This window comes from Molossus molossus, unplaced genomic scaffold (assembly GCF_014108415.1).
Source record: "Molossus molossus isolate mMolMol1 unplaced genomic scaffold, mMolMol1.p scaffold_m16_p_2, whole genome shotgun sequence".
NCBI lineage: Eukaryota > Metazoa > Chordata > Mammalia > Chiroptera > Molossidae > Molossus > Molossus molossus.
Window position 1 is genome coordinate 132,800,639 of NW_023425355.1, and position 27,833 is coordinate 132,828,471.

Consider the following 27,833-nt stretch of genomic DNA (forward strand, 5'->3'; position numbering starts at 1 on the left):
AGACTGGGGAGGAAGACAAGGTGGAGCATTTTAAATAAGGGACCCAAGGCAGGGGCCTCTCTTGCCCAGGTCTAGTAGCAGAACTGAGTATTTGTATAAGTCAAAAGAAAGACAAAATAGACTGATGTGAAATTTTTCCTCTTTCATAAGCCCACACATAATTATATGAAATATAGTCAATAAGTAGGAAGTGTGTGCAAATTTAAATGTTTCCATGGGCTTTAAAAACAATCTTTCAGCCCTGGCCAGTTTGGCTCAGTGGTTAGAGCGTCGACCTGCAGACTAGAGAGTCCCGGGTTCGGTTTCTGCTAAGGGCACGTACCTTGGTTTTGGTTTGTCTTCTACCCCGGTTGGGGTCGTGTGGGTGGCAACCACTCGATGTGTTTCCCTCACATCGATGTTTCTCTCTCTCTCTCCCTCTTTACCTCCCTCCTGCTCTATCTGAAGATAAATGCAAAAATGTCCTCGGGTGACAATTTATAAAAAAATAAAATCTTTCATTACAAAATGAAAAGGTTCCAAAATTCCCAACATTGAACTCTGACTCTCTTCCAACTATCGTACAATTGCTGGCTACCACTCTAGCACAGAGATATGCACCAACTAATTTTTTAAAGGCAGCCAATATTTTAATGACATTGGAAGGATGACATTCTGGGTAGTTTTCATACTCCAATTAATGCCAGAATACATTTCTGTTCAAAGTAATGAAAACCCAATGAGTTTTCAGCTAAATGTGAATAAATTACCTCCCAAAAGTATAATCTTTATAAATTTAGATACACATATGAGTAGGGTTACATGTGTGGTTCTTCCAGGTTTAATAGTAAGGCTAGATACCTCTCTCCTGGACTGTCTATGAAAATTTCAACAGCTTTTTGTCTTCAATAAAGAAATAATATACAAACATCCTAATTTCTATAAGACTTCAAAATCCCTGCCATTTTCCACCTCCCCCACAAAAAAGAACAAAGCAAAAAATTGGTTTAGAAGTTTGATAAATTTCAAATTGGCTTAATATTTTCATCTTGCAGAATTTGGTTGTTTCCAATTACATTTTTACTTACTGCTACTATTTATTATTATTTAATATGCAGATGTGCTAGGACACACAAAATCTTCATTTCAGTTTCTATTTATAGTTATACTGGCTGTGCAGCCACAGAATGAATCTTCTACGTGACACCTCAGGGTCACTGATCACACCAGTTTTAGTCCCACACAATATTTACACTCACACAAAGGAACCCTCACACACAGTTTTATTCACACAAGTACAATGTTTTCTGGATGCCTCCCAACCTTCAACTATATCCCTCCCCATCTCCTCGGTATTTTTACAGGTACCTAGAAAAACTGCAAAATCAACTCTGACCTCAGCCCTGATATAAAGTGGAGGAATACATCACTCACACTGAATTTGGAACAGAGCCTGCTGAATGGGAAAACTCTAGCTTCAGCCTCTCAATTCTTCATTCACCATTCCCAGCTGGGCACAGAGCTGCACTTGAAGAAGGGGAACTATGACTTCAAATTGCAAGAGACCACAGTTGTCAAGACACCAAAACTCCTTTCCCCCTACTCAACCTCAGGGAGAAAACCCAGAGTCTTGTTTTAATTTTAAAAATGATGATGAAGGAAACCTGTGCTACATACTCTCTCGAGTTGTTGTACCCAAGGTAAATTATTATGTGGTTTCCAGCTAGTGTTTATGTGATACAGGTGGAAGTACTGCCCCCATATACCAGGCTGAGTTTGTAAGTTTAATCAAGATTCAAGAAAGAGGGGAAGGGTGGTAGTAATCATAATAATAAATATTGGACACTTCCTCTGTGCTCCAAACTATGCTAGTCCTTTTCGGGCAGTGTGGCATCATCACAGGCTCTGGAGCCACACCACCTGGGTTTGAATGCAGCAATTCCATGCAGTAGCTGTATAATCTCAGGCAAGTTACTTAACCTCTCTCTGTCTTAGTTTCCTCGTCTGTAAAATGGGGATTATAACAACACCCCATTGGATTTTCATGGGAATTAAATGAGCAAATACATGTAAGTGCTTAGAACAGTGCCAGGAACACTGCCAAATAATACAGTTGCCAGGTAAAATACAAGATGTTTAGTGACATTTGAGTTTCAAATAAATGACTACTTTTATAGTATACATTGATGCTGAATATGGCATGGGACATACTTAAGCAAAAAAAAAGTAGTTGTATATCTGCAATTCAAATTTGGCTGAGCAGCCTAAATGCACGTGTGTAGCTAAATCTGGCAACCATACATATAAATTTTTAGTATTATAATTCCATAAACACTTATCTGAAACTTGAAGCCAGATGTTTCAGAGCTCATAGACTTTCAGATTTTAGAAAACGAATACAGTGCATATACCACAGATTATACAATTCCTCCAGCACATCTGGAGTGGCACTCCTAAAACAAACGCATTAATAATTCTATTGGGATTATATACGTGTTCTCATAAATAGGGAAACACAATCTAGAACAGCCTCACATAAGTTAGGATCCATTTGTGCCACCACAGGAGTTGAGGTCAGGTCCAGTCTTGCCAAGTGAGAGGTACCATGCTCTCTGGACTTGGGGGTTAAGGATCTGGAATTGTTGACCTGGATTACTACTACTGCCATCATTATTTCTTTCCATTCTCACAACTAGCAGGATAAGTAAAAACTGTTATTCCCACTTTACAGATGGTGAAACTGAGACTTGGGATGGCTATGTACTTACCCCAAGTGGCTCGCTAAGTGGCCAGATCATGCTTCAAACCCAAGCCAGACTGTTTGCCCTTATCCACTATCATGAGCATACCCGGTCCTTCATTCCCTGTGTTCTTTCTCTACTTTTTATTTTTAAAAGATCATTAAAATAGGAGGAAACAGAAAATGTAAGGAAAAAAGATTTATGTAGCACACATCTTAGAAAAGGTCTGGGAGCCGAGCAGTTTCTCGCAGGCGCACGCGGCGCCCACACACGCACGCGGCATTGTTCCGGATCTTCCCTTGGCAACAATTCTGTGATGTATACTTTGCAGCTGTTCTGCAGACCCCTGTGCATTGTGGGGCTCATGTTACACTAAAGAGGGCTGTATCTTTGGTGAGCCTTTCACTACAGAAACAGCAAAAAATATATTTTTTCAATATTAGAAAGCCATTCTCCAACATGAAAGTTAAAAACAAGACAGCAAGGCAAAACACTAGTTGGCAATATATGACATTATCAAATAGTAAGTTTCACTCTTTCGTTATGATTAATTATAAAAAGACAAAACTCATGAAATAAGTGGCCCTCTGTACAAAAGGTCGACTAAACTCAAACTGAAAATTGATGAGCTCAAAAGCTTAATTTTCACACATCTGCAAGAACCCTACCATAAAAGAACAAGGTGACATAAAGTCTAAAAGTGGGCCTCTGATGGTCGTACCTGTGTCTAGGTCATACTCTCTAAAGTGGAGAAAAGTCTAGGTCCGCATGAGCTGGGAACAAGAAAGGGCCTGGAAATTCCCAAATCTTTCTCACCCTTCCAGGGACAAGGTCAAGAAGCTGAAATGGTTGCCTAGTTACTAGATTCTGGAAGTTCTACTATTATGAAAAGAGAACAAACAGGGCCAGGGTCAAAGAGACATACATGGCTTGGCCTTGTGGCACCAAGGCACATATGGAGAGGAGCGAGACGTGAGCTTGAAGTTCAGCCCTTCTACTAACTCAAGATGTGACCCTGGGCAAGTTTCTTAGCTTCTACAAGCCTACAGTTTCTCATTTGTAATTAAGCCTGGTGATAGCACTGACTTCATGGGATTCTTACGATGATTTTTATAAGGTGGCACATGTAAGTCACTTAACACATTGCCTGGAACAAAAAAAGAACTCTAATAACATAATTATCTAACCCATTACCTTTGTATAAGGCCTCAGTTTAAAAGTTCTTTCACCTAGGTCTCTCCCATCTCAATAAATGCCACCATCGGACCACCGCCAAAAATCTAAGCATCACCTCGGCAAGCTCTCTAGTCTTCCTTTCTATCTCTTGAATTCAAGACAGCATCACCTTTCAACTGGCTTACCAAAATAACCTCCTGCCTGAGCACCTACTTCCATTTTTACTCCCCGTGGTCTCTTCTCCAAGTAGAAAGTCTCCCCTGAGTCTAGCTCTCCAAAGAGAGATCTTTTTAAATGCTAATAACGTCATCTCTCCCTATTTTAAATAACCTTCCAGAGGCTTTTAAGCAAACTTAAGAAAAACCCAAACTCACTGGCTCCTGGCCTCCCCACTGACCCTCATCACCTGCACTCTGCCCCTTACCCAGCAAGTTCTTCTCGTTCCTGAACTCCACCAAGCTCTTTTCTCTATGGGACTTTTGCTCCAGCTCTTCCCCCACCTGGAAAGCCTTTTCCCTAGATCTTCACACAGCAGTCTAAGAAGTATTATGGAGTCGCGTGGTCATTCAGGGTCACTTCAACATTTTCTCAGACTTCAATCTAGCCATCTTGTCACTTGCTATCACATTCTTCTATTTTAACATTTTCATTTTCTGCATAACATGCATCACCAGCTGATATGTGTCTTGTATATTGATTGCTTTGTGTGTTTGTTAGTTGTCTCTCTTCCCTTACCCAGTCACTCTGCTTCACTGCTATACGTTGGAGGTATTGTGGGTTTGGTTCCAAACCACGGAAATAAAGTGAGTGTCACAATAAAGCGAGTTGTAATGTTTTTTGTTTTGTTTTGTTTTTTCTGGTGGAGGGTCTTGCCTTCTATTTGTAAAAACCTCAACATCTGTGAAGCACAATAAATTGAAGCTCAATAAAGCAAGGTATGCCTTGCTTTCCCAAAACCTAACTCAGTGCCTGGAGTGCAATAAATAGTTGGTGAATTAATTCATTAATCTCATCTTGTAAGGCCAAGAGGAAAGTTAAAGGGCCATGTGCTTAACTTGTCCTATGGCTGTCTCTTTGGAAAACACACTAGTGTCCCTGCGCACTTGAAGAATGGGGGATAGGGGCTGGAATCTGAATCCTGCTAATCTCGGCCCTAATACTGGTTTATGGAGAGAATCTAATAGCTGCGGCAAAACTGAGACAATTTTAAGCACTTGTCTTCACTTTAGGGAATACACTGATATACGGCCTGATCACCTCAAGTAGAATTTGACTTGTAATGTGGAAGAGATTCCAGGTAACAGTGGAAGAATGGATTTATAGATGGTCCCTGCTTGGATGCAAACAGGTTGGATCCACTGACCAGAGAATCCAGAAAGACTGCTTAAGATAAATATGAACCTGCCCTGGCCGGTTTGGCTCAGCAGTTAGAGCATCAGCCCGTGGACCAGAGTCCCAGGTTCGATTCCAGCCAAGGGCATGCACCTTGGTTGCGGTTCATCCCCAGCCCTGGTTGGGGTCGTGTGGGTGACAATCAATCAATGTCTCTCTTTCACATCGATGTTTTTCTCTCTCTTTCTTGCTCTCTCTCCCTCCCATTCTGTGTAAAGATAAATGTAAAAATATCCTCGGGTGAGGATTAGAAAAAAAAGATAAATAGGAATCTATATCCAGTTGAGACCAAAGGAAGGTCAATGGTTTCTGTCTTTTGGCTTTAAGAGAGGTCATTCAGTGTTCCAAGCCCCTTCCTGATTTCCTTATACAGGACTACCTTGAGGTTTTTTTCTTTCTTCCCTTTCTTTCTTTCTTTCTTTCTTTCTTTCTTTCTTTCTTTCTTTCTCTTTCTTTCTTTCTTCTTTTTATTAAATTTATTGGGGTGACACTAGTTAATAAGATTATATGGGTTTCAAGTGTTTTATTGTATTTTGCTTTATTGCTCTTCACAGGTGTTGCTTTTTTTTTTTTTTTTTTTACAAACTGAAGGCAAGACCCTCCACCAGCAAAAAGACTATAACTCACTTTATTTCGGTGATCTGGAACCAAAACCGCAATATCTCTGAGGTCTGGCTGTAATGACTTGGAATACCGCACAGCTGTTTTTCGCAAGGAAAAAGAAAACAGGAAACCTGTGCTCCGCTACTTCACACCAAGATTTGAAAGTAAACTTAAAATTTCATCAAAATTGCATTTCGTACTTGGTAAACCTCAAGCAAACAAAATACTAAAAATACCACCTGTTTTCTCTTCCACTCCCCAAGGTACCATAATTATAACTTGACACAGGATGGAAAACTGACTTACCAGCTTCGATGCATTCTGGCTTCAGGCAGTACTTCTGTTTAGCTTGGAGATTTAAGAAACCTTGACTCACTGAAAAAACAGACCAAAATAAAGAAATGACTGACTTGTAGCAGACCACCATCAGGTAACCCACCAACAGGCACATATACAAGACATTTTATATCAGTTCATCCTTCTCAGTACTGACATGGAATTCAAAAATCCAGTTGGCTCAACATCACAGAACCATACTCTGGTCATTAGCTAAGTAACCTTGGTGAGACTCTTTGCTCTGAAATTCAATTCTCTGGAACATAAGGAGTGGGCACAATTAGACAGTGCTTCTCAGAATGAGGTCCTCTGGGTAGTGGCAACAGCATCACCTGGGAATTTCTTAGAAATGCAAATTACCAAGCCCTGCAGATATCCTGAATCAGAAACTCTGGGGCCCAGCCATCTGCATTTTAACAAGTCCTCCAGGGGATTCAAATGCAGGCTCATGTTTGAGACCACTGGGCTAGAAGATAGGTAAAGTTTCTTCCATCTCCTATTACCTGTGATTTAAGTCTCATAACTTTACTCTTTTTGTTTACAATTACATTCTCACTTTAGTGATGGGAAAATTGTAACTTAAGTCATTTGGAGCAAATCCTGAGTAGAAGGAGAAAGGCAGCATGTGTGGCATTTAAAGCTGTAGATCTTACTTAAACCACCCATATAGATAAGGCCCCAAAGGGGAGTGAGATTATATATATATATATATATATATATATATATATATATATATACACACACACACACACACACACACACACACACGCACACACACATATATGTGTGTGTGTGCGTGTGTGTGTGTATAATATAACTCAATCATCTAGCAATAGAGTCATTATTTGCCTGCTCCGTACTCCTCCCTCCAGACCCAGCCTAGCTACCAGACAGATGCAGCTCCATGGACCAAGCTTCCAACTACTTCCACCAAAACAAAACAGAACAAAAACACAGCAAGCAAGATGGAAGCAGCTTTTCACCAATACCTTAATTTCCCCCATCTGGTGCAACATTTTCTAAATGGATTTCTGTACGAATATAGAAGGGTGCGCCATTTGTTTTTGTTTTGTTTTTTAATATTTTTTCTTTATTGATTTTAGAGAGAGAGGAAGGAAGAGGGAGGGATAGAAACATCAATGAGAGAGAACATCAATTGTCCACCTCCTTCATGTCCCCCACTAGGGATTGGGCCCACAACCTGGGCATGTGTCCTGACGGGGAATCGAACCGGCGACCTCTTGGTGCATGGATCAATGCTCAACCACTGAGCCACACCGGCCAAGAGAAGAGTGCTCCATTTGTAAACTCCAGGTAGCACCTGGGAATTAGCAGATGTGAGTTTTGATTTCAAAAATATTTTGGTAGCCAAGGAAGTTGTGGGGAATTCATTATCACTGTACTCTATGGGCAGAAGAAATAGGGAAGCATTTGCAGATGTGGCCATATGGAGATGGAGGTTGGGGGAGGGGGGCAAGGCCTTTCATGGCATCCTCAACTGAGAAGTAGGATCAGAAAGCATAATGGTACCTATATTTCTGCTAGAGATGGACACCTGTACATCACTTGCCAGTGTGGCGATTTGTATTATTTATTAACCTGCATTCTGAGAGCAGCTTTTTTTTTTCTTCTTATCTCTGCTGCCATCCTCCAAACAGCCTTTTTACCTATGTTACATTACAGATTCAAGAAACTGCCTATGGAACATCTCAGGCCTGTTTTTAAGAAACGAAGTATTGTAGCATAAAGGTATGTTTTGATTTCTTTTAAAAAGCAAAAAAAAAAAAAAAAGTTAGGTAAAATATATCTGTGCAGTGTAAAAATTAGTACCAAATATATCAATGTCAATGTGCCTGGGTGGTGAAACCATGGAGGAAATGTTCCCTTCAGTCTACTTCCATATGTTTACCAAATGTTTTTTAATGAGCATGTGTTACATTTTATAATGGAAAAATAAACGTTATTATAAATAATAATAATTTTATGGTTCAGGACAATACCTTCTTGATACTAGCCTTGTTTTATTTTAGAAAAAAGATAATGAAATATTTAATTTAAAGACATTACTTTCAAGGTATAAATGTCCAGTTATAAAATAAATGGGTCATGGGAATGTAATGTACAGCATGGTGCTATATTTAATAATACTGCATTGCATATGTGAAAGTTGATAAGAGAGTAGATCTTAAAAGCTCTCGTCACAGGAAAAAACTATGTAACTATGTATGGTGATGGATCACAATAGACTTATTGTCATAGTTTTGCAATATATACAAATAACAAATCATTATGTTCTATACATGAAACTGATATTATATGTCAATTATACCTCACTAAAAAATTAAAGATTTATTCCTCTCATGGAAAATAATTCTTGACCCAAAACCTCTAAGGAAGCAGAACTAAAATCAAATATCTTTATCTGATGATGACTAAAAGAAAGATTTAAATTAAATTAATTAAGATGCAAACAGAACCAACCCCTCAAGGAAGAGCATCATAGCCATGTGGGGGTGTATCTTAAGTTCCTGCAAATAACTAAGGGTGAATAAGCCCAGATAATGTGAAGGTGTACATGAATGAACTAGAGGCAACAAAGAAAATATTCTCCATACAAAAAATGAAAATGTTAGTTTTTCCTGATTAGGAGCTTGTAAAAAACTTAAAGAGCAGTTTGGTTTCTCATTTTAGATTTCTCTATAACCCACAGAAATGACCTCAAAGTACAGTGGAGTCACCCACAGATGGAGAGCGTGAGAGTGAACATAGTGAGGGTCAGCAATCTACAGCCTGTGGGCTCAGTACGTCCACTCCACTGCCTGTTTCTGTATGCCCACGAGCTAAGAATGGCTTTTACATTTTTCAATGATTGGTAAAAATCATTTAAAAACAGAATAATATTTTGTCACATGTAAAAATGATCTGAACTTCAAATTTCAAAGTCAATATTATACAAGAATATAGCCATGCCGATTGGTATACATATTGTCCATGGCTGTATTTGTGCCACAACAGAATCCAGTATTTGCAACAACGACAGTATGGCCCAGAAAGCTGAAAATATTTACTATCTGGCCCTTTACAAAGCAAAGTTTGCTCATCATTGCATTTAAGGACCAGATTGTGGGGAGGAGGGGGAGGGGAAGGGGGAGGAAGGGGATGGGGGAGGGGGAGGAGAAGAAAGGACAGTTTAAAATGATTAAGCTGATGAACAAAATAGATCCAGAGACATGGAAGTAGGGAACAGACTGATAAACCTCAGAGGGAGGGGGTGTGGGAGGGTGGGAAGAGATAAACCAAAGAATGAATATGCATATATGCGTAACCAATGGACACAGACAACAATTCGGTGAAGAGGAGCAGGATCAGGGAGGAAGGGGAAAAAAGGAGAGACATCTATTACTAAATAATTAACTAATTAAATTATTTTAAAAATTACACCAATAACATTAAGGAAAATATAAAGAAAAAAGAATAAAAAGTATAAAGAACTGGTTTTAGGTGTATCATTATACCTTACGTCTTAAATCCTAGTACTATAAGTTCTCTGAGACCACCCCAAGGTCAGTAGCAATCCCTCTTACTATAGTAGGACTAAGGTTTAGGAAAGAGGTTACTCCAGAGCCTAAAATACAAAGAGGTAAGGAGAAATGCTAGAAACTGCAGGCTTGTGACTGAACTCGAACAGGCAGAAGAATAAACCACAAAGTCAACCCGGAAGCACCTTGAAGAGGAGGGCACTTCAACCAGAATATTGTCACAAAGAGCATTGCCTGGCAGGTCCCAGGAGATTTTCAGACAAGGATTTTGCTGGGTGCAGGGTGGAGGTAGGGGGCAGAGCCTGGGGAGCTAGGTCATGAAAAGGGTAGGGGGTGGGAACAGAAGGAGTCTGAAATAATGCAGAGACATTTGACAAAAGTGTAAATATATTTTAAAGCAACGTCTCCAAATGTATACATCCAAGTGGATGTGGTCACCCAAAGCAATGCTTCTCAAACTTTATATATTTTTTTTATCCTCACCCGAGGACCTTTTTGCATTTATCTTCAGATAGAGCAGGAGGGAGGGAGGGAGGGAGGAAGAGAGAGAGAGAAACATCGGCCGTGAGAGAGACACATGGACTGGTTGCCACCCACAGGACCCCAACCGGGCCAGGGACAAACTGCAACCGAAGTATGTGCCCTTAGCAGGAACCGAACCTGGGACTCTCTGGCCCGCAGGCCAACGTTCTAACTGCTGAGCCAAACTGGCCAGGGTGCTTCTCACACTTTAATTTGTGAAAATTTAGATTCTGAATCAGTAGGTCTGGGGTGGGTGGAGCACAGGCTTTCGAGTGATGCTGATGCTGCTGGTCCATGGACCCCACTTTGAGTAGTGAAGGTGTAGAATGTCCACACCCTTACTCTCTAACATCATGAGAGCTCCTTTTATTTATTTATTTATTTATTTATTTATTTATTTATTTATTTATTTATTTATTTATCTATTTATCTATTTATTTATTTATTTAATCAATTCTGAGTTCAGGTCAAGTGTAGAAACCTTCATAATTACAAAGGTCAGTAATGAAACCTTCTTATCATTGCTCAGAACTGATTAGCCTTTCACAAACATTCCCCACCCCCCAAATCTCATTCACCTATCTGCAAGACCTCAGTTATCCACTGCCACCTTTATAAACATACACACACACACACACACACACGCACACACTATTGTTTTAAATTACTCTATACTTTTGCTTCTCAGAACTATAGAGATCATGCATCAGGTAGACTGGAAGGTCTTCTGATGCTCAGATTTGGCTATTTTCATCCACTTCAGTAGGAGCAGATCTCAGATTCACAGTGAGAACCAGATTATTAGACACACTGGAAAGTTTTTTTTTTTTCTCTATATGCAGTGAGAACCAGATTCACAGTGAGAACCAGATTATTAGACACACTGGAAAGTTTTTTTTTCTCTATATGCAGACCTCCTTACCCATAATAGCATTGCCTGGCTTGGTGAATTTTACTGTGCTCTAAAAACTTTAGAGCTGATTCCAAAGAATCATGTTCTCTCAAAGAACAAAGATTTTGCTGCTATCAACAATACTCCAACTAATATGCTACAGCCTCAGAATGTAATCATAACAATGGAATTTCAAATTTTTTTCAAGAGGCAGTAACATCATTAAAAATAATACATATTTTTACATAAACAATCATCATTTGCATTTTTAAGTTGGGAGTGTTTTCAAAACACCAATAGTCTAACTTTGTGGTCATTTCCCACATGGTATGTAGTTCCTTGGCATGCCCATATCATTTTTCCTCCAGTTTTGAATTTCAGGATAGGACACTTGCCTAAAACCCAAGTGCCAAGAAATCTCATAACAGTTTTTGAGAGCCACAAATTTGGTTGCAGGAGTAGGAGGTTTAACTGTACCAGAAAGCAATAAACCCATCTAATTCCCTAAATTTTCAGCCACAGAAAACATGGAAAGATGGTTTGCTCATTTTAGCAGAGTTTTCAACCACACAACCCTAACTCTTTTAAAGTTTAATTACTACTTTTCCCCTGCCAAGATAAACATGGCCTCCTGCATCCTGTATGTGCCAAAGAATGTTTCCAGGCATGTTACATTTCAAACTGCACCTAGAATCTCCTAAGTAGAGGGCTTGATCCTATACAACTTTTGAGCTAATGAAATAGTATGGACTATATGAGAAAAATACAAAGGCTGATAGTCAAGGGTTCAAATGCCTATAATCTTTCCAAGGTATTTCATTCTTTTTTATAGGAATATGTTTTTATCATCATATATTTTCCCTGGGTACCTTATTCTCACCAAGAGTTATTAAAATAATTGAATCCCAATACCTTTCAAACCTTAGAAAAAAACCTGTTTTCCTTCTTATTAATTATTAAATCTAATAAAAAGGCAGAGTTAAAATGTTATCCCACCAGAGTCACTGGACTGGAAAGGAATTGAAGAATACCATTAAAAGTGCATTTATAAAAACTAATTTGTATTTTGTGAGTTAAATCGTATGATTCATTCAGACAAACATTGACAAAAATCAAATGGAAGGAAATTCCAGCATGATTTTGATCACAGTGTAATTCTTTCCTCACAAAATAAATGAAAGTATCTGACTATGAATTGATAAACACTCATTCTGCTAAATGTAATGCATAAAAACAATGTTTGCCCCATGCAACCGAATCCTCCAGCCACTCGAAGCCACTTTATACCCACTTTGCCCTCTGGACTAGGCACTGAGTACTTGCGTGTATTTATTTATTTAGCCTCATAAAGAAAAGGCTTCCTCTATTTGCATGTTTAATAGAAACTAAGGATGCACCACCTACCAACACAAGCAAACAGCCCTCCACCTGCATCCTGACAAGATCTGACAGAATAAAGCACAAAGAAATGTCACTGTATTCGCCCTGGCCTCCAGTGCCCCACTTACCTAGAAAGAGGATGGTACCCAGCACCAGGGTGCTACCGATGAACACCACCAGGGCAATTCGAGTGCCTCTGTTGGCTGATTTCCCAGTCTCCATGCTGCTCCCCGTTTCTGCTTCCATCGGGAGGGATGTGGAGGCCACGCAAGAAGAGAGTCGCTGTTTGTGGTTTGTTGGCTAGTCTCAAGAGTTTGTTAGGTGTTGACATCCAAAGTCCTCTTGCTCTTCTACTAATGGACAGCTTTAAAAAGTCCTATCAGGAAATATCTCCTCACCACCCCTTCTCAAATAGTTCTTCACAAATGAAGTAAAAGAAACCCAAAATATTGGTTGCCTCGGCTTTCCCCCTGACCAGACAAAACAAACAGTGGTTGCTTTATCTTGGTGCGCTCCCCCCAGCAAAGTCCCTCTCAACCGATTGTTTGGCAGGCTCTTCTCTCAGGCGTTCCGGGTGTACATGTTTTACTATGTTGCTGAACAGATGTTTTAGCTATTTAAATGTATAGTCACTTGGGGAGGAAAAAACAATTGTCTTTATCAAAACTGGATTCTCGTCAAACTCCCCCTGACCATGATAAGTGAGGTGGCAAGGATTCTCCGGACCCACTTCAAGATTGCAACGAATCATGTAGTTCTTTTTGCAATAATCATTCTGCTTGCCTGAATTGTCTTCATCAAAGATATTCTTTCAGTGAGCAAGTCCCTTTTTAAAGCCTTCTAAGAGTTCCTGGGATATCCTGGAGCATTTTATTTTAGGAACTTTGTGTATGACAGCATGTGCCAAAAATCAGAGTCATAGTCCAGTGCAGTGCAAAGTAGCAATTAAGACAACCTACAAAGGCTGATGGTTTGGGCAGGAACTTTTTTTAAGGAGGAAGAAAAAGCACATCCTTTGTGTAGTGCTAAGAATTGTACAAAAGACAGGTAAGTTTTCAAATGAAGCATCTTAGTAACCACGAAAAATATGGTAAAATATTTTTTTCTTTGCATGGTTTGATGAAAAGTGTCCCCTGTGTATTTTTCTTCTAGTCGCACGGAGGCATCCATTGATTGGTTACTATGTTTTATTGTTGTTGTTTATATAAAAGCACTCATTTCAGCAGATTCCTCAGCAACTGGTTTCACTGGAAAGATTATTAATGACTGGGGCTTTGATTTCTTTGATCATACTAATGTTTTAAGTCATGAAAATCTGCTTTCTTCATGGGAAAGGACAATCAATATTCCAAAGCTATTGAAATGATATACATTTTATGATCTGATTACAGGGGTGGGCAAAAGTAGCTTAACAATTGTGAGTATATGAAACAGAATTTATTCTTGTGTTATTATTTATTTATTAATTATTGTATTATATTATTTATTATTATTATTAACCTACTTTTTCTCACCCCTGTCTATAGATATCATTAATTTACAACATTTATTGGAGGTCATAGGATAGTGGGGGTGGGGAGTGGAGGATTCAGATACATTTAGACACCAATGGAGCACTTTTCTCACCAAAACTTGTGCCTATGGGCCTAGAGGTCACACTAAAGCTCAGCAGACACTGATGGGCCCAGTATAACATGGCCCCATGTTCATGGTCTGCTCTGGGTGATCCTAATCAGGTTTTAGACCCTTTCGTGGGATTCTCCCAAGGTTTTAGACTTATTTCATTACACATCCTACCTTATCTTCTGTTCAGTTCATGTTGCCTTAAAGTCAGAAGAGCATAAGCCTTGTCCAAATTATGACATCAAAGTATGCTGTAGTTATGAGCTCATTGGCTGTTGATATTGTTTTGGTTGTTATTCTATAACACAACCTAGCAAGCCTTTGGCTCCTAGTGAGGAGACAGAGGCAGGTTAGGCAGTGAGAAACAGGACCATGGGATGGGAAGGCTGAGACACCAGGGAAGTTTGAGATGGTTTGGATCTCAGCACACAAGCAGGCAACCAGTACACAGCATGTCTGAAGGTTTATTCTGACTCTACATATCTCAAAATAAAACTAAAATTAACAGGGAGATTGTGTTCCTAAGGCCTGACACTCCCAGCCCCCATTTATAGAAATTCAAAATAGAAGCTCCTGGAAGGAGCACAGGTCAATTACATAAAAAAAAAATCAGAAGGCTGGTTTCAGGCAAAAAGGGAACAGGGATTAACTGTATAGTTCTTTTTTCTGGGTTTGCAAGAAATTTTATTTACTGTTCAAGAATATAATGCTGGCCATTCTGACCTATTTCAATTAATATACCTACTGCTTTGTGGGAGCAAGGCAACAAGATTGCTGAATGACTGGCAAGCATAGGGTTGCTCCGAGGGTGTTTCCCCTCCTCCTCACTAATAATCTGGGAGAAATTGAAATTATCATAAAAAGGGAAGCCACTAAGGCCCTTATACATGATCTTGATCTAGGGCTGAACCCAGTCAGATGGGAAACACAAGCTTTAAATGTATGGATGTTGCTGCCCGGCCTGTATGGCTCCGTGGTTGAGCGTCGACCCATGCCCCAAGAGGTTTGCCAGTTCGATTGCCGATCAGGGCACATGCCCAGGTTGTGGGCCAAATCCCCAGTTGGGGCATGCAGGAGGTGGCCGATCGATGTTCTCTCTCATCGGTGTTTCTATCTCTCTCTCCCTCTCCCTTCCTCTCTCAAAAAAAACAAAAACAAAAACTGAAAATAAAATAAAATGTACATCCGGTCAAGATGGCAGCGTAGGTAAATGTGGTTCTCGCCTCCTCCCACAACCACATCAAAATTACAACTAAACTGCAGAACAACCATCGTTTAGAACCGCCTGAAATCGAGCTGAATGGAAGCCCTACAACTATGAAATTAAAGAAGCCACATGGAAACTGGAAGGAGGCGGACGGGCTGGTCCCACACCCACGTGTGGCGGATAAAAATCAGGAGGACACCTCGGCTGGGAAGGTCCTCCCTGAGGAGCAAGGGGTCCCCATCCCACACCAGGCGCCCAGCTCAGGGTTCCAGTGCCAGGAAGAGAATCCCCATAACTTCTGGCTGGAAAAACCGGGAGGAACTGAGGCTCAGGGAGGCTGAGGCTTCTGGAGCCCCAGGCAACTCCTCTTAAAGGGCCCGCACACGGACTTACTTGGACTTGCTCCGTCTGAGCTCCAGCACTGGGGAGGCAGATTCGATTGAAAGGCACCAGAGACATACAGGGAAGAACTAAGTTGTTTGGCATCAGGGCAAGGGCTGGAGAGACAACTTTCTCCTGGACAGACATGCTGGTGGAGGCTGTTGTTCTTTGATGAGCCTTTCCTGGAGCAGCAGACGGGTGCCCATGGGGCTCCAGCAATCTGGTTCACACTGTTTGCCCTGCCCTGGTGATTCACTGAGGCCCTGCCCCACCCAACTTTCAGGCCCACCCAAGCTGTTTCCAATGGTTTTACCATAGGATTGGACTCTGTTGGATCCTGCTTCAGATTTTCCTAAATTCTCTCAAACAAACAGCATCTCTGGCCACAGCGACCCCCATACCTTTCACTAAGTGGCCCCAGGCCTGCCACTAGAAGCAGCCAGCCTCGGTTCACAGCTTAGCTTTGCCTGGGCACCTCCAAGCCCAGCACAAAAAACAGCCATCTGCACATAGCTTTGTAGCTTATGCCGGGTGGCCCCAGGTAGAACACAGGCGGTGGCTGACCTTGCCCCAGAGCCAGCACACCCAGTGGACAGCTTCAGACCACATCAAAGCACCACCACCCAACCACCTCCACAAGCAACACACTCAAGGAGTGGACTCAGTGGGTACCAGAGCCTTGCTGAAGTAAGTCTTGCTCTGTGTGCTGGGCCCCTGCACAGCTGGTCCTCCAAGGTAGTCAGAGGTCAGTGGTCAATGGGCACAGCCAGTCCTTGCAGCTGATCAACCCGAGTAAAGCCCTTCCATTGACATGCCAACAGCAATCAAGACTCAATTACAACAGAAGGGTGTAAAGTCCACACGAGGGGTGCACCTTGAGGGCCCAGTGGGTGACCAGAGAGGCTGTGCCACTGAAACCTACAGGACAGTTACTACAACAGGCCACCCGAGGAAGACTAGGAAACATAGCAACTGTACCTAATACATAGAAACACAGTTTGAGGAGACAAAGAAACATGTCCCAAATGAAAGAACAGAACAAAACTCCAGGAAAAGAACTAAATGAAATGGAGATAAGCAATCTAACAGATGCAGAGTTCAAAACACTGCTTATAAGGACACTCAGTGAACTTAGTGAGGACCTCAAGAGCATAATAAAGGACCAGTCAGAAATGAAGGATGCACTAACTGAAATAAAGAGTAATTTACAGGGAATCAATGGTAGAGTAGGTGAAGCCAAGAAACAAACCATCAATTTGGAATATAAGGAAGCAAATAACACCCAATCAGAGAGGCAAAAAGAATCTAAAAATTGAGGACAATGTAAGGAACCTCTGAGACAACTTCAAGCATATCAACATTCACATCATGTGAATGCCAGTAGAAGAGAGAAAGCAAGAAATTGAAAACCTATTTGAAAAAATAATGACAGAAAACTTCCCTAACTTGGTAAAGGAAACAGACATACAAGTCCAGGAAGCACAGAGAGTCCCAAACAGGATGAACCCAAAGAGGCTCACACCAAGACACATAAATGCAAAAGGTTAAAGCAAAAGAGAGAAGCTTAAAAACAGCAAGAGAAAAGCAGTTAGTTACCTACAAAGGGGCTCCCATAAGACTGTCAGCTGATTTCTCAAAAGAAACTTTGCAGGCCCTGGCCAGTTTGGCTCAGCAGTTAGAGCGTCGGCCTGCGGTCCGGAGAGACCCGGGTTCGGTTCCCGCTAAGGGCACGTATTTCGGTTGCAGTTTGTCCCCGGCCCTGGTTGGTTGTGTGGGTGGCAACCACTCGATGTGTCCCTTTCACGTCGATGTTTCTCTCTCTCTCTCCCTTCCTCTCTCTCCCTCCCACTCTATCTGTACAAAAAATGGAAAAATATCCTCGGGTGAGGATAAAAAATAAATAAATAAATAAAAAAAGAAACTTTGCAGGCCAGAAGGCAGTGGCAATAAATAATCAAAGTGATGAAAAATAAGAGCCTACAACCAAGATTATTCTACCCTGCAAAGCTATCATTTAGAATCAATGGACATATAAAGAGTTTCCCAGACAATAAAAATCTAAAGGAGTTCATCACCACCAAACCAGTATAATATGAAATGTTGATGGGTTTTCTTGAAGAAGAATAAAAAATATGAACAATAAAATGGCAATAAATACATGTCTATCAATAATTGAATCAATAAACAAAATGAGCAAGCAGAACAGAAATAGACTCATAGATACAGATAACTTGTTGTTGTTTGCCAGATGGGAGGGGGGTTGGGGAAAGGGTGAAAATGATGAAGGGATTAAGAAGTACAAATTGTTAGAATGAGGAACCTCAAAGGGAAGGGGAGAGGTGGGGTGGGAAGACAGAAGCCAAAGAGCTTATATGCATATATGCATAACCAATAGACACAGACAATAGTGTGGGGAAGGCAGGAGGCTCCATGGGAGTGTGGAGGAGGGGGTCAAAGTGGGAAAAAAGGAGGGACATCTGTAATACATTCAACAATAAAGATAAGTTTAAAAAAAATAAAATGTATGGATGTTGCTAAGGCAGAATCTCTTAAAAGGACCAATCTGAGGCTAGCAAAGTGTATATCTACCCCTAGACAACAGAGCTCCACAGGCAACCTACTTAGGTCCCTGCCCACTGTGGGGAGTCTGTCTTTCAAATAAGCTTTCCTTTAGCTAACCCTTGGTCTGTGAACTCATTCTTTGATTTTGGGAGACAATAAACTCGAACACCGCTGCTTGGTTTCCCAAGAGTTTTTTGACTTGACTTCATAATACTTCTTAGACATGTGAGCTCCATGAGGTCGAGAATCATGTCCATCAAGTTCAGTGCTGCAGCTCCAGCCTCTACAGTTCCTTGCCCATAATAGCAAAGGGAGAAATAAGAGCAATGTTAATCATCCAAGTTAGCCCTAGCTACTTGCTCTTAAAATGAGCTACAGGAACCTCAGATGCTAGTGGCTGGGGGTTTTCAGCCTCCTAATTCCTTCTAAATGCTCAAATGATAATGATACTTCACATGGACATAGCACTTTCATATCCCATTTTAACCTCAAGGCAAACCCATATACTTGAAACAAAGGTATATTTATCCCTGGTTTTCAGATGCGAACACTGGGACCCCAGGATGGACCGCAGGTGGCATAGGAAAACTATTGGCCTCAGGTGACAGAGGAAAACCAGAAAATGGAGAGACGTGTGGAGGATTACCGCCACACACATTTTCCAAATCTCCTCACGCATTTTGGGTCCAGAATGACATGCAATGGTGGCAATGGGATGCCAGCTGGAGTAGCCTTTCCCCTCCTTAGACTGGTGATTTCCTGACAGGTGAGGGCAACTGAGGCTTCTCCTGAAGTGCACCTATCCATCACATAGCAGCATGAATTCATTCCCAAACATTTAACTGCTAAGTGAAAAACCATAAAACAAAAAATACTTTCAAAAAATGTAATAGAAAAATTACGGTGCATTTCATCCCAAAGTAAGATATGCAAATGCAGACAGAAAAAATGTATTAATTGAACAAGGAAAACAACTCTATAAAAGTAATCAGCGGCTTTCAAGATATTGAAAAGAAATAGTTTGTCTGTATAATGGAATATAATGAAGGTTTATTTTGCTCACCAAAGGAATAAAGGAAGACTTCAGAATGGGTGGGAATTGGTAGAGGAAAGATTATGTGCAGGTGAATTATTCATCATAAAGTACATTCTTCATTCTGTGCCATTTTCCACATTAATTTTCAAACCTTTAAGAGATGATGATTATCTTGCATCAAACTGCACTTAAAAATAAAGTTGTAGTCCTGGCCGGTTGCTCAGTGGTTAGAACGTCTGCCTGCGGACCAATGAGACCCGGATTCGATTCCGGTCAAGGGCACGTACCTTGGTTGCAGTTCGTCACTAGCCCTTGTCAGGGTCGTGCAGGAGACAACCAGTTGATGTGTCTCTTTCACATAGATGTTTCTCTCTCCCTCCCTCCATCCTACCCTCCTACTCTGTTTAAAAATAAATGAAAAAATATCCTTGAGAAAGGATTAAAAACATAATAATAATAATAATAAAATAATAAGTTGTAGCACAGACAGAAGATCCCCTTAGGGCAAAAAAGAAGAAGTCCAAAACAGAGAAATAATGAGTGCTCACAAAAGACGAAAGCAAGGGCCTGCATATTAGGGCACATGGGCCAAACCTGGCCCTCTGCCTGTTTTTGTAAATGAAGTGACACTGAAACAAAGTCACACCCATTTGTTTACATATTGTTTATTATTGCTTTGATGCTCCAAGGTCAGAGTTGAATTATTTTGCAACACATACATTATGGCCTGGGAAGTTTAGAATAGTTACGCTCTGTGTCTTTACATAAAAGTTTACTGACCCCTTGACTAACGTGTAGTAGAAGATGCTGCCTCTTCACCCCACCTACATGGCACACATAATCAAAACAAAAAATTCATTCACATTTGACCTGCTTCTTGAAATCATTCCATTCAATGTTTTCGAAAAACAAGCTGTTGTGTCAGGGAACCTGGTCAATGTGTCTTTTCTTGAAAATACAGTATTGAAATTACAGCATACCATTTAGTGTGTTGTTGAGTAAAGAGTCATTATCCTGGGATAAAAAAGGGGAGGTTGTCAAAAAGTTTTATAATTTCTCAAGAGCTGTGAAAATCAGTAACTGAAGACACGATGCACGTTAAGTCTGTTATAGTCTGGCCTGCACTCACCCAACTATTTCCATTAAAAACCTCCAGGACCGCCCTGTCCGGTTTGGCTCATCAGTTAAAGAGTTAGCCAGCAGACCAAAGGCTCCTGGGTTTGATTCCTGCTCAAGGGCACTACCTGGGTTGTAGGTTTGATCCCTGGCCCTGGCCAGGGTGTGTGTGGGAAGCAACCAATCGATGTGTCTCTCTTCCATCAATATTTCTCTATCCCTTCCACTCTATCTTAAAAAAAATCAATGGAAAAATATCCTCAGGTGAGGATTAATTTAAAAAAAAACAAGAATAACCTCCAGGACTATCTTGATCCCTTAACTGGAATCAATCAATGAATCAGTAAAAGTTTCTTAATATTTCTCAGTTTCCTGGCCCTGTGCAAGGCCCTGTGAGGAAAGACGAAGAAATTCTGGCCTGGTAAACTGGGCTCAGTCATGAGAATATGCAAAACCCTTAGCAAATTAGTTACAGAATACTAAAAAGCCAGTACGTATGCAGAGAAATAGGAATCCCTGAGCAGTTGATTTATTGGGAAGACTTCCAGAAGGAGGACCTGCAAGAATGGGCAGCTTGCAGATAGGTCAAGCCCCAACCTGAGATAGGTGTTGCCTAGCCCTCCGTGTCTCTCCTTGTGGGACTCAGGTAGGATGATTTATTCAGAAATAACCAAATCCTGCAACCTCAGTGCAACTTCAGTGGCCAAGATGACAATTGAAGCATTAAGCTAGACAAGAGTGCATCTGGTCATTATTTGGATGTGAGGGGTCTTCTGTTTCAGGCAGTAAAATCCCACGTGGGCCACAATTTCAGTGAGAAAGAAGGAAATGATTCAAATCCTGAAAAATGTATTCATTCATCCTCTGGAAGGAGGAGGGGGGGAGGGAAGAGAGGAGAGGGAGGGGAAAGCTAAATGCTGAAAACTCAGAGCTGGGGGCCATGGCGAGGCTCTGCTATTTGTTGGCAGGTCCTTCAGACTAGGGAGGCTTGAAGTCTCAGGCCTTCCACTAATGAGACTCATTACTCACATTATATCTGATCTTTTTAAACATCTTTCTTAGCTAAGTGTTCTATCTCTCTTTACAGATGAGGAAACTAAAGTTTGTAGCTATTAAGTGATTTGCCCTAGGTCGCAGAGCAGGTATTTGTCTTAAGGCCTGAGGGGTTTCCAATTTCAACCTCTTTTTCTCTCTGCCATGTTACTTGATAAATTTGCTTATCTACCTCAGGTAATTAGTGAAGGTAGGTGTAGCATGTCAAAATGACACGTGAGCCAAGGAAAAGCGATAAACTATGCTTCCTCTAATTTTCTTGTTGAAAAGACTAATTATCAGGTTTCATTTCCTTAACAGGAACAGCAGCCATCATTTAATATGGAAGGGAGTGTGTGTGTCTATGGGGGGGTTCAGTTAGGGAACAAAAAAGCAATACACAAAATATCTCCTGATTTGAAAGTTAGGAAGAACGTATAAATTTGAAAGGATATTGATCCATGTATTGTTCTTGTTTATTCCTGAGCCTAAACGGGGATTTTTTCCTTGATATTCTCATCTCCTTGGCCATGCAGCGTGCACTCACTTTATGTATATTATCATTAGTCCTTATAGCAAGCAGTCCTATGATTTAGGAATCTTTTGCCATGTGTTACAGATAAGGACACTGAAGCTGGCAGAGGATGAGAAAACCGGAAGACCTACTAGACAAATTCAAAAAGAGTTGTAAGCACTTCAGACAGCCTTTGAAAGAAGAGTTTATTACTCACAGTTTTCAAGAGGAAGGGACATGCCATGCAGGGCCACATGCAAAAGCACCAGAGTCAATCAGATGTCAGCAGGGGAAAGCATGGACAAAAGCCTGTATTGAGGTTTTCAAGGGAAGAAATGGGTGAAGCAGGATAAGCAGCCGAGCAGGTTCAGGATGGGATAGTTTGAGTAATTTCATCAGGCTCTGGTCTATAGAAGTGGTTTCTAGTTGTCTAGTGCCTGGCGCTGGGGTGATGTAGGGCAGGAGGATAGTGACCTGGCCTGCAGGAGCCTGATAAAAGGATGTGGGTAGGAATGTGGACTTGGGATTGCTTGGTTTGCATTTCTTTCTTTTTTTTTTTTAATGTTTTTATTGATTTTTTGGAGAGAGAGATAAAAACAGTGATGTGAGAGAGAAATATCAATCGGCTGCCTCTTGCATGCTCCCTACTGGGGATTGAGCCTGCAACCTGGGCATATGCTCTGACCAGGAATCAAACAGGGATCTTTCAGTCCATGGGAGGACGTCAATCCACTGAGACACACAGGCTGGGTTTGGTTTACATTTCAAAGGCATTTCAAGTCATTTAGTCTCTCTCTAGGAATTAGCTATCTCTGGGGAGGGCAGTCTGCCCCTGGGCCCACAAGACCCCAAAATGTCAAAAATCACAAAATATAGAAAATTAAAAATCATGATTAAGCCCTGGCCGGTTTGGCTCAGCGGTTAGAGCGTCGGCCTGCGGTCCGGAGAGACCCTGATTCAGTTCCCGCTAAGGGCATGTACTTCGGTTGCAGTTTGTCCCCGGCCCTGGTTGGTCGTGCGAGTGGCAGCCACTCGATGTGTCCCTTCACGTCGATGTTTCTGTCTCTCTCTCCTTCCCACTCTATCTGTACAAAAAAATGGAAAAATATCCTCGGGTGAGGATAAAAAAAAAAAAAATCATGATTAATACAGTTTCAAAACCTATAAGACCTTTTCCAAAGCATTCCACTGCAGAAAGACTTTTTAAAGTGTTATACCTATTCATCCAACTAGTGCTTACATGCTACATCCTCAAACTAATCAGACCCACCATGACCCCTCAGTTAGACTACTAAACCTATAGAAGTCTATGCCTTTGATTCATTACAGCCATTTGTTCAAGGATGGTGTGCTCAGATGTTTATGAAAGCAAGCGGCATATAGAGAAATGGTTCTCAAATGTCAGTGGTCAGACACCACAATGTCCTGGGGAGCTGGTTAAAACACAGATTGCTGGACTCTATTCCTCTGGGGTCTGCTTCAGTAGGTCTAGGATGATCTGAAGTTTGCATTCCTAACAAGCTTCCACATGACACCAATGCTGCTGATCTAAGGACCACATTTTGAGCACCCGTGGCTTCAAGAAACCATTGAATCTGTTCATGATGTAACAAGGTAAACTGAAGAACTATCAAAACTAAATATTAAACTTATGTAGTCAAAGTGGGGATGACATTCTAAATATTTAAAAACCAGTATGGCATGGTACTAACCAGGGGACTCTGACTATTTTCGGTGGCCACTTAGATTCTATTCTGATAATCTCTATAGAAATTTGTCCCATTAAATTACAGGTACATTGCCCAATCAGTGTGGATCAGTAGATTGAGCATCGCCCCATTCCCAGTTTGATTCCCTGTCAGGGCACATGCCCCGGTTGCAAGCTCGATCCCCAGTAGGGGGCGTGCAGGAGGCAGTTGATCAATGTTTTTATCTCACATTGATGTTTCTATCTCTCCCTTCCTTTAGTATTTATCTCTTAAAAAAGTCAATTAGCCCTGGCTGGTTGGGCTCAGCAGTTAGAGCGTCAGCCTGCAGTCCAGAGAGACCAGGGTTCGGTCCCCACTAAGGGCACATATCTTGGTTGTAGTTTGTCCCTGGCCCTGGTTGGGTCATGTGGGTGGCAGCCACTCGATATGTCCCTTTCACATCGATGTCTCTCTCTCTCTTCCTTTCTCTCCCTCCCACTCTATCTGAACAAAAAAATGGAAAAATGTCCTCGGGTGAGGATATTTTTAAAAAAGTCAATTAAAACATATTTTTAAAAAAATTACAGGTACATTGAGGGCAGACATTTACCACATCACATTTAAATTATCACATCAGTTTTAGTGGTACATAGTACTATGGTACACCTTACAATCAGCTGTATCTCAGATTCAACGAAATAAGTTTTTCTTCCTGTACCCACATCTCCTTGTGCAATACTGAGCATGTAGGATATGCTTTTGCTCTCAGCCCCAGTCTGACCTTCTAGCACATTCAGTGTCACATCGGCAAACTACTGCATCGCCAGCTGAGTTTCTCTTCCATTCTGTCCATAGGAGGCATTCGCCTGCTTTGGTTTTACTTTACTGCTCCCGGTTTCGTCTGTAGCTCTGGCAGGCCAAGTGTGGGTTCCTGCAAGAGTAGAGTCAGAGATGACAGCAGCACGGCATATGGCTGCCAGTGACCACAGACTTCAGTAGCAATAGCAGGATTGTGACTCCTAGGGTCCCATTCAGCAGCAGCCACCGCAGGGGTGAGTGTGCTATGAACTCAGAGTGTGCCTTTCCCCCTTTCGTGGCTCCAGCCTGAAGAGCAATAGAAGCCTTCCATAGTCACTGACCTCTGGGTAACATCATCCCCTTTTTGCTCCTTCTGCCCTTCCAATACCTTTGCAACCAATTCCCTGCACCAAACACACTCTCTTTGAAATACTAGAGTGGTTTCTGCCTTCCTGCCTGAACAATGACAGCTCCAGCTCCCTTCTATAAGTCTTAGTGGCAACATTCAGGTTGATGTATGTTTCCATGCTGCCAGGCACTACGGCGCAGTGGCGTCAGTGGTTAAGTGCATAGATTCCGAGGATGAACTCCCTGGGTTGGATTCTTAGCTCACTGCTACTTACTTCTAAGTGACCCTGAGAAAATGGCTTCATCTCTCACTGTCTCAATTTTGTCATCTGACAGATAAAGATAACAATAGTGTCTATTTTATAGAGTTATTATAAGATGAAGTGCTTAAAATGGTGCCTGAGCCCTGGCCGGTTTGGCTCAGCAGTTAGAGCATCGGCCTGTGGACCAGAGTCCTGGGTATAGTTCCCTCTAAGGGCACGAACCTCCGTTGCAGTTTGTCCCCGGCCCCGGTTGGGGTCATGTGGGTGGCAATCAGTGATGTGTCTCTAGCACACTGATGTTTTTTTTTTCTCTCTCTCTCTTCCCCCCTCTCCCCCTCTGGCTCTATCTGAAGATAAATGCAAAAAAAAAATGTCCTCGGTTGAGGATTAAAATAATAAATAAATAAATAAAATGGTGCCTGAAGAAATGTTAGGCATGATTATTGCTGTGCTTCTGAATATTTTATATGTATTTATCACCCATAGACATAGCCATAGATACCTCCTGTTGTTGTTGTTTTAATTCTTATTCAGGGCTGTTTATGCCTATGGGAAGTATTCAGTGCAGGTTTGTTGAATGAGGGAGAGAGGAAGGGATGAAGAAAGAATGGAATGGAAAAGAAAGAAAAGGTTAGGGTTGTAAAGGGGATTGGAGGGGAGGGGAGGGGAGAGGGCCAATGCAGTAGGAGGCATTGAAGGCTCAAGGCAGCAGCTGCTTTCCAAGAGGCATAGAATTATTTAATATTTTAAGAATCAGCATAATCCTACATTTGTTTACCTGCAGAACCTCAGCCTCACTCCCTTGCTCATCCATTATCTTTTTTCTGTCTTTTAGATCTTCCTGTATCCAAATGGATTTTTTAATTTTTCAAATACAGTTTACATTCAATATTAGTTTCAGATGTACACAAAGTGGTTAGAAAATCATGTACTTTACAGAGTGGTCTACCCCACCACAAAGCTTCATTTGTCCATTATCTTCAAGTCGCACCAACTCCCACTCTTCCCCAACACAAGATGCACAAATTAACTCTGCCAAAGGTGTTGCTGGTGGTTTTCTCTGCCTGGAAGGTATGTCAAAATGGTGTCTTTCATATCCAGAACATGGACAAAGCAACAAGAAAAGACAGAAAAAGTGAACCAAAGATTTGAAGAGACACTTCAAGAAGACGTTATCCAAGTGACCAATAAACCTATGAAAAGGGGCTCAACTTTATTATTCATTAAGAAAATGCAAATTAAAACCATAACAATGTCCTCTCCTCTCTGGTCCCTTCTCTTGCTCCTCACTGCAGACCATGGTTCTCCTCCAATCCTACTTGTTTGGGTTCCTATTGGCAGTAAGAACAGTTAGGTATGAACATACACCTATCTGTTTCCTCCTGTCTTGGAGCCCCTTGAGGGCTGGAATCATGATTTGGACATTTACACTCCTGGGACATGACAGAGAATGCACTTAATACTGTAGGATGGGTGCAGCTGGAATCCCAGTGAAATGACAGAAGTGGGCCTGAAAAGCCTAGGTTCAGAATATGATTTTGCAGACAGAATGAAGAGAAAGGAATAGAGATGGAGGACTGATAACAGGCCCTTCTTCTGAAGTTACTAGACATGATCAAGGGCAAGAAGGGAATAATTTATTTCAAGATAGTGGCGGAGGAGTCTTTTTTTTTTTTTTAAGACCCAAAACACAGTGCCCACCTCGGATACCTTCTTGTTAGAATTTGAAAACAATAATATGAGAGAGTTGAATCTAACATCTTCACTCTCACAACCCAAGAGACAAATCTGCTAATACCTACTTTACACAGAAAATTAGAGGAATCTTGTTTGCACCTCCTCTGCCATAATAACTCACCAGTGGATTCCTTAATGTCAAGTGTTCTCTGGGTACACCGAGCCTGGTTTTTATCAAATGAAGACACATCCCTATTCTCTAGAACTTTCTGCCAAGACAATACTCAGTATAAAAGAAAAATAAAAGGATGGATGGACATTAAGTAGGGCATCTTCTACAAACGGAGGAAGGGAACTAAGATTATTTGGGGGAGGGGGCTTCTTCCTTCTTCCCAGCCATCCCCAAATAAGAGAGAAAAATCAGAACTGGCTGCCATGGCCTGAGCTAAAATGTCAAGGTCTGAATGATACGCCAGCCTTGACTCCAAGGTGAAAGCAAGGGTCCACCAGACACCGTCACCTGTCTCTGTATCCGCAGGTCATCGTATTGACTGAGAAGACTGCTCAGGGAGCTCCGGTGGTCTCAGCTCTGAACACCAAGCAAGCTGCTAGGTGGCCAACTTCTTTCATACATTGAAGTCTACTTAAGGAATAGGCAATGTTTCTTGTTTACTGTAAGATTTTGAAATTTCAACTGATTATTTTGTTTCATGATGCATTTGAAAGCTGTTTACTCTAAAAAGAGCTTGTTTAACACACTATAGTATTTGTCATTATTCCTCCAAACATAGCTTAATGAGTACTCACTGTCTATATATATATATATATATATATATAAAGAGAGAGAAAGAGAATATAGTTCCTCAAGCCCACTCCTACATGGTGGGGTCTGAGACCAGAGGACAAATGGAGGTCCATCCACATAGCATTTAAAGCTGTAAATCAGGCTAAAAACATGAAATCAAATACAGTCTATCTTTCTAACTTGGAAATATACCTCATATCCACCTGGAAGGCCAGGTTCCAAT

The 27,833-nt window shown here is 41.3% G+C and overlaps 1 protein-coding gene, 2 non-coding genes and 1 pseudogene across 4 annotated transcripts in view; all 4 read right to left on the reverse strand.

Moving 5' to 3' along the window:
- Positions 1 to 12,936, reverse strand: part of PHEX (phosphate regulating endopeptidase homolog X-linked) — a 214,261-nt gene extending 201,325 nt beyond the window's left edge. For both annotated transcript variants that reach the window (XM_036270324.1, XM_036270325.1), the window contains exons 1-2: positions 12,689 to 12,936; positions 6,198 to 6,266 (exon numbers count right to left, since the gene is read on the reverse strand). In XM_036270324.1, the coding sequence (XP_036126217.1) occupies positions 6,198 to 6,266; positions 12,689 to 12,806 (187 nt within the window). In that variant the 5' untranslated portion in view covers positions 12,807 to 12,936. The remainder of the gene's footprint in view (positions 1 to 6,197; positions 6,267 to 12,688) is intronic.
- Positions 10,746 to 10,815, reverse strand: LOC118636837. The gene has a single exon (XR_004960807.1). It is a non-coding gene; the product is annotated as a small nucleolar RNA U2-30 (small nucleolar RNA).
- LOC118636839 lies at positions 10,971 to 11,049 on the reverse strand. The gene has a single exon (XR_004960808.1). It is a non-coding gene; the product is annotated as a small nucleolar RNA U2-19 (small nucleolar RNA).
- A 9,220-nt stretch (positions 12,937 to 22,156) lies between the features above and the next one.
- Positions 22,157 to 22,214, reverse strand: LOC118636811 (annotated as a pseudogene).
- Positions 22,215 to 27,833: the final 5,619 nt, after the last annotated feature.